The 7103-nt window shown below is 59.6% G+C and overlaps 1 protein-coding gene across 1 annotated transcript; it reads right to left on the bottom strand.

The window, feature by feature from the left end:
• Positions 1-1815: 1815 nt before the first annotated feature.
• On the bottom strand, positions 1816-6202 carry LOC134170589 (coiled-coil domain-containing protein 183-like). Its single transcript, XM_062632084.1, has 11 exons — positions 5945-6202; positions 5409-5570; positions 5181-5285; positions 4879-5001; positions 4345-4473; positions 4144-4204; positions 3963-4063; positions 3447-3676; positions 2966-3125; positions 2706-2825; positions 1816-2457 (listed from the first exon to the last, which is right to left on the bottom strand). Exons 1-11 carry the CDS (start codon positions 6047-6049, stop codon positions 1816-1818), a joined length of 1938 nt encoding a protein of 645 aa, XP_062488068.1. The 5' UTR covers positions 6050-6202.
• Positions 6203-7103: the final 901 nt, after the last annotated feature.

The following is a 7103-nucleotide window of genomic DNA, read 5'->3' as shown; positions in this document are numbered from 1 at the left end:
TCAGGGCCCCCCAGGACATCCCATGGGCATCTCTGGCCCTGATGCCTTCATTACCATGAGCATCCTGACCTGACACTCTAGGTCAGCTCAACAGCCCAGGTGCTGTGGGTATGTTCAGCCCAGCCTTGTCCTGTGTGCCCACTACTTGTGTTTCTGGCTACCCCTTAGGCTTTGTTTTACTTCCATGCAATGGACTGAAAAACCAGCCTTCCTCCCACCATGGAGGCATGCTCAGTCCCCTGTGCCTCCCCTCATCCATCATGGATGGATGGGAGTGCCACCCTGCAAAGAACTGCAGAATACTGGTGGGTGACAAATGGGGCATGACCCATCAGTGTGCGCTTGCAGCCCAGAAAGCCAAGTATCTCCTGGGTTGCATCACCAGCTGCGTGAGCAGCAGGCCGAGGCAGGGAATGGTCCCCCTCTGCTCTCCTCTCCTGAGACCCCCTGGAGTTCTGCGTCCATCTTGGGGTTCTCCAACAGAAAGCACACACGGACCTGGTGGAGTGGATCCAGAGGAGCCCACGAAAAAGGCCTAAGGGCTGGGACAGCTCTGCTGTGGAGAAAAGCTGCCTTACGGGGAGCTACCAGACCCATCTGCTGCCTGGTTCACTTTCTCCCCTTGCTGTGGGTCAGAGCTGGAACAGGAAACCACCCCAAGGGGTTAGTCCCGCCTTTACCAGAATTGCCTCAGTCCCACCTAGCTCCATCAACTTCACAAAGATGCTGAAATGCACCTGTGGCCAGTGATGCCAACACTGGCTGTTCACTGGGCCTCAAATCATCATCACAAATATTAGCCCTTTTAACATCAACATGGAGAATGTTTGTGCTTCTTTTGGTGGTGCTGGGATGGGTGAACCTGCCTCATCCCACATCTTACCCTCACAGTTCGCAGCATGCCAGCATAGATCCCCATGCTGGTGGCCTTCCCTGCAGCTCCCCTCCAAGAACAGCCAATAGAGCCTCTGAGCCCAGGCTGACTGATTTAGCCTGGTTCTCCTTCCTCCTGGAGGACAAAACCCTGCGCTGATGCTCTGATGATAGTCTCAGCCTGTGCCTACCCTTCGTTGTGCTCCATTTCATGTGATTTTGATCACATATTTGAAACTAAAAACCCCCAAACCCACTCAAGCCCAGCCTTCCCATGGCACACAGATTCTGCATTGCAAATACTCCAGTGCAAACTCTCCCATGGCCTATTTTAGGTTCCTTGCCAGCGCCAGCACTGGCTGCAGACATTGCAGACTGTGGAGCCTTTGGCATTAGTTGCAGTAGAAGGAAATAAGGGTTTCGTAGGGCAGAAAAGGAAAACTCTCCCCTCCTTTCCTGAGCTGTGCCACATAAGGAAACCCCCAACGGCATCAGCCCTTCCTTCATTTTCCTGTATTTCTTCTTTTATTCCTTATATTATTCATAGAATCCTAGAATGGTTTGGGTCAGAAGAGACCTTAAAGCTTATCCAGCTCCAGCCCCCTGCCACAGGCATGGACACCTTCCACTGGAGCAGCTTGCTCCAAGCCCATCTGTCCAGCCTGGCCTTGAACACTACCAGGGATGGGACAGCCACAGCTTCTCTGGGCACCCTGTGCAGTGCCTCAGGACCCTCACAGGGAAGAGCTTCTGCCTCAGAGCTCATCTCAATCTCTCCTCTGGCAGGTTAAAGCCATATTTTTCTATGCTAGAGAGCCCCATGCAGCCCCAGCTCTTTTTCCAGAATTTGGGGTGAGGCCCAGATTGGCACTCCCCAATATGGTTCTCCTGCCCCATTGTCTCTGTGTGGTGGGGGCAGGAGAACCATGTCCCATTCAACCGCTACTTCCTCTTGCTTTTCTTCTTGCTTTCGATCAAGTCCAGCCCTTGCTGCTTGATGGCTTCTCTGGTGAGGACAAGGCCACTGTGGTTGTCAGGGAAATCAAAATCGTCTGGAGGAGAGAGCGGAGAGGAGCGGGCTGGGGAGGGTCTGTGGGGCTGCCTCTGCGGTGCCTGTGTCCCCAGGAGGAGCCGGCAGCTCCCATAGGAGGAGGCCACTGGCAGAGCCAAGCCCTGGCTCTGAAGAAGATTCACAGCCAAGTGATTCTGAAGACGAGGCTCTCCCCGCTTGCACCACAGCATCCCTCCTTGCTCCTGTGGTGTTTCTACGCTCCCCAAGCCACCATCTGCCTCCAGTCTCCCACATGCACACAGAAAAGCAGCACTATGCTCAAAGGCCTGGAGCCAAGCGCGGTCAGCCCCAACGCCTGGAGCAACTCCTGGGTTGGGCTCTGCTGGGACAGTGGGAGATGGGCAAGGACAGCCAGAAATGCCAGGAGGCAGGGGCTGGCTGGGGCAGTTGCCGTGGGATGTGTCCCCTTTCCTACCTTGGAGCCTCACGCCCGTGTCCTCCAAGGAAACCCTCTGGTTCCGTGGATCGGTCGTGAGGGTTTCCTCCAGCAGCTGCCTGACCTTCACAAAAGTCTGTGAAAGAGACGCTGTGTTCATAGCTGAAGGGGAGGCGGGTGTTACAAGCAAAGGGGTGCCCAACCTCCATGTGCCCCTGGTAGGGAACACCCCACAGAGCCCGGGGCCACCTGGGCCTGAGCTGCTCCGTGGCTCTTCCCTCGAGCACCTCCATCCTCCAGCTGGGAGGATGGCTTGGCACGGGCCACCCGGGAAAGCCTGCGCGGGTCCCCAAAGAGCGCAGCAGGGATGGAGCCGCCGTGCACCTCATCGTCCTCGCTGTGGCTGGAGGGGGGCAGGTGAGCCACCCGCTGCACCAGGTACTGCAGCTTCTGCTCACACTGCTGGAGCTTCTCGTCCACTGCCATGGCCTTGACAGGATGCTCCTGGAGTCAGAGAGGGAAGAGCCTTGGTGGGGAGAAGGAGCCCCTTGGGGTGATGGTCGCTGCACCAAGTGTCACCACACGGTGCCGTTGCAGCACCAAGCAGAGCCTGGGCTCTGCTCAGCCCAGCGTTGGGCGGGTACCTGGCCAGGCACGGTGATGCCCCGCAGCCGGACGAAGAGGTTGTCAAGTGCGTTTTCAAAGTCCAGCAGCGTCTCCTGGCTCCTCAGCAGCTGGGCTCGCCCCTGTTCCAGCCGAGCCTCTTCCCGCTGCAGCCTCGTCCTCAGCTCCTCCACCAGCCCCCTGGAGCCAACCACGGTCACATCCATACAACGGCACAGGGGTGCAGACACCCCAAAGCTGTTGCAAAAGCTGCTGCCCAGCTTCTCCCCTGCCCCCAAGCGCAGAGCAGAGACGCTGCCTGCAACTCAAGCCCACGCTGCTGCTGCTCCCACTTCCCATGCCAGGCAAGGAGCAAGGCTCCTCCTGCTGCCAGCGCAGGAGCTTTGCGTGCTCTGCCAGCACCAGAGCTGGGGCAGCACTCTGCTCAGAAAGCCTCCCAGTGCGGGAGGGGTGGGCAGCCGCAGGGTGACAAAGGAAGGGCTGCCCTCTTGGGACACCTGCCATGCACATGTCCCCCTGCCCCTAAGGGTGCCGGCCCCTTTGGCATGAGTGTCCGGAGGCCAGCAGCACCTGCTTGTGTCTGGGGGCCGGCGAAACTTCAGCTCATCGCGCTGCATCTCCAGCTCCTTCACTGTCTTCTCCAGCTCCTGCTTCTTCTCCTTGCACCTTGTGAGGTAGTGCTCCATTTCCAGCAGGGACTTCTGCTGTGCCTGGAGCCTGACGGGGATGTCCTGGCCGGGGGAGAGCACAGGGACTCAGCCCAGGGCACTCCTGCAGGGTACAGGATCTGGGCCGTGCTCCTGGGGAGGTTTCTGCACCAGGAACCACAGGAAGCACTGCAAGTTGATGGCGTGGAGCAAAGCAGTTCCAGCCCTGCCTGTACAAGAGGGGCCCTGGGGGGCTCTGGGGGCAGAGGAGAGCAGATAACCCTGCCATGGAACAAGGTGAGCAGACAAGGCTCAGCTCCCTGGGGCTGGAGCAGCCCCAGCTTCTACCAGAGACGGCTTTTCACCTCACCCAGAGGCGGGAGCACTGCACCACATCCTTGGCCTTCTCCATCTTCTCCCTCACGTAGGCCTCCCGCTGCAGCTGGGACTTGGTGGCCTCCAGTTTGGCAGCTGCGGTGGAAAGGTTGTGGCAGGGAAGGATGCCTGCGGCTGCGCCTGCATCCGCCCCCTGCACCCTGACAGGCACTCACCCACCACTGGGTCCTCTGCGGGCAGGCGCAGGAAGTCCCTGCTGAGGTCACGCTTGGCTCGCTGCAAGGATGTTCATCGTCACCCCTGAGCTGCTGGCACCCTGGGGGAGCTGGCCCTGCAGCCCCTCACCCATGGCAGGCTGGGCACTGATGCCCGCCCTATGCCTGCAACCCTGCCTGTGCCGGGGCCCCCCAGCTCACCATTTTCAGAGCCCTTTCTTTTGCTTCCTTGAGCCAGCCTCCGTCTGTGGGCTCTTTCTGAGCAGCCTGGGTGCGGAGCCTGAGCTCCCTCTCTGCAAGGACCTGGGTTTTCGTCCTGACCATGTGCTCCTGGAGAAGAGCAGAGCAGAGAAGAGCAGAGCAGAAGAGAAGTGGCTCCCAAAGCTCCAGCGGACCTCTGTGAGCTTCTAAGCCTGGCATGGCCAGCATCAAAAGTGCCACCCCCTACCCCCTGTAAACAGCCTGGGAAGGAAAGCGAGCAAGGCCAGCTAGAGGATGGAGAACGCCACCTTCCCCGTGGCCAGGGCTTCAGGCAGCTGTCCCCAGCTCAGGGCAGCCTGGCCCAAGAGCCAGACACAGGAGGAGCTATGGAGGCATCTGGGTGCTGCGGGGAAGCCAAGCTCAGTCTTGCTTTTTCTTGAAGGAAGGAAGACTCAGCAGCACGGCCATCTGGTGCCATGTGTGGGCTCTGGAGGGCAGGAAAGCACCCCGAGGTGCCCTGGACGATGGTCTCACCTTGGCTCCACGAACAGCTCTGAGCCCACGCGAGGCCATGAGCTCCATGTCTTCCACCTCCCTATGCTGCAGCTCGGCCATCTCACTCAGGAGGTCCAGGTGCAGAGGCAGGTGGGCCAGCTCCTGGGACACGGGGAGCCACAGCCCACTGAGTCCCAGGGGTGCCTTGTGCTGGGACAGAAGGTGGAGGGGAGCAGGAGGACCTCCTGCAGGAGGGTGTCCCACCAGCACAGCCCCTTGGGCCCTTCAGTGCCTTTGCAGGGGGAGCGGGTGAGGCAACGGCACGGTGAGGATGAGCTCACCTTCCTCAGGGCATCCCGCACCGCCACGTACAGGGCAGTCACCTTCTGCCCAGCGCGGACTTTTGTTTGTATCTTCTCTATGTTGCCCTCCAGGGTACGAACCACCTGGGGCAGAGAAGGTTGGAGACAAGGGGTGAGCCCATCTACTGAGACCAGTGCCCACCCAGGGGGGCAGGGTTGACTGAAACCCCCCACGGGTGCTGCCACCCCAGGGAGGGGCCCTGGGACCTGTGCCTGCTGCTGCTTTTCGGCCCTCTGGACATCCTGCAGCTGCTGCAGCCGCCTCTGCAGCCGCTCCTTGGCCCGGCTCCGCTGCTCCACCTGGTACAGCAGCATGTTGCATGTGTTCACCTGGCGACAGACTTCAGCCCGGAGCTTCTCCTGGCCCACCTGCATGGGATGTGAGCATTTGCCAGGCTGGAGGCAGGGCTCGCTGGGCACCCACGGGAGAAGGGGTCCTGCCTGCAAAACTCGTTGCCAAGGTAGAGCTGGGGATGCTGGGACCTGCTCGCTCCCTTGGCGGGACAGGAGCTCTGCTGGGGCAAAGGACCTGCTCAGGGAGCTAGGGGAGGACACTGATGGGTCCTGCAGTGCAAAGGGTCCCACGGGACCACTCATGGACGCCCCGTGTCTCACTGCACCAGCCCTGTGGGGCTGTCCTGGTGCTGGCACCAGCTGCCTGTTCCCTCCAACCGCTCCTTCTGAGCATCCCCTGAAGCCCAGCCCACTGCCAGCAGCCTGGCCCCGCTGGACCCTGCTATTACCTCCAAAGGCTTACTGGCCAAAGCAATGCCCAAGGGCTGCTCCGCTCCGCAAGCCTCAGCGACGGTGAGCTCATGCTGTGGGCAGAAGAAGGGCAGAGAACACATCACTGCCAGCCTGGGCAGTGATGGTCCCAGCCTCCTGCTGCCCTGCACTCCCTGCTCCTGGACAGGACCAGTGGAGAAGCTAGCTCTGCACGTCCAGCAGAGTCACGGTCACGGAGGCAGCAAATGGGACCTGCCGGTACCTTGCGGGCAAGGCCCAGGATAGATATCCTCCTGCACCGCCTCTCGCAGCTGGGGCAGCCGCTCCAGGTTCTGCGTGAACTTCTCTTCCTGTGGCTTGCTGTACAATTTCCTTGCTTGCCCTGCAGGACATTGAGGAGCTGTTGGTACCATGCAGGATGATGCGGGGACCAAAAGCCCCCTACTTGGCCCAGCCCATAACGCAAAGCCAACGGGGGGGGCAGCACCTTGCAAGGCTATGCTGGCACGCATCTCACGGATGCGCCTGCTGAGGTTCGTCTTCTGGCCCAGCATGATGCCGCTGCTCCTGCCTCGGCTCTCCAGCCCCGCTGTGTACGCAGCAGCCACTGCAGTTCTACTGCCCGCTGCAAGGCTCACAGAGCTGTGGCCAAGCCAACGGAGCTGAGCAACCTACGTCCTCATAATTGTCGCAGGGCTGTAACCACAACATGGAGCTGAGCTCCCTACGCCCTGGGAACTGTTGCCGCGCCGTAACCACAGCAACGGAGCAAGAGCAGCCTCTTGCTGCCTGGACATGTCCCTTTGGAAAGGTCAGCTCATTGGTCAGGAAACAGCCGCGCAGGGAGTTACGCTCCTGTTGACACGGGCAAGAACCAACCAGCTCTCAATACTGATTATTTATTTGGATGCTCACCGTATGCTCTTGCTCACCTACAAACGGGACACGAAATGCAAGCACGTACACTTGTTTGTTGGTCAATACCATCAAGATCCCACTACCAGAGAGCTGCAGAAAAAGACTTTGGAGGAAATGGCCTTCCCAGCACTAAGCTTGTACTTCAGCTGAGATCAAGCTTCTGTAATGCGGGGTCTTTTACCTACAGCCATCCTGTTGTGCTAAGGGGGTTAAGAAATACCCTCTGAGGCTCTTACTCAGCATCTCCTTTGCAGATTT

Source organism: Pezoporus occidentalis, unplaced genomic scaffold, assembly GCF_034315485.1.
Source record: "Pezoporus occidentalis ecotype Australia unplaced genomic scaffold, CSIRO_AGI_Poc_V1 ctg380, whole genome shotgun sequence".
In the NCBI taxonomy this organism is placed as follows: Eukaryota; Metazoa; Chordata; class Aves; order Psittaciformes; family Psittacidae; genus Pezoporus; species Pezoporus occidentalis.
Note: the sequence above shows the minus strand (reverse complement) of the source record. Positions and strands in the feature narration are given on the sequence as shown.

Coding starts and splice junctions, on each gene's coding strand:
- LOC134170589 (XM_062632084.1), bottom strand. CDS start 6,049: ATGTGTTCTCTGCCCTTCTTCTGCCCACAGCATGAGCTCACCGTCGCT. Junction 4,474..4,878: donor GAGCTGTTCGTGGAGCCAAG/GTGAGACCATCG, acceptor GCTCTTCTCCAG/GAGCACATGGTCAGGACGAA. Junction 2,458..2,705: donor GCCACAGCGAGGACGATGAG/GTGCACGGCGGC, acceptor TCTCTTTCACAG/ACTTTTGTGAAGGTCAGGCA.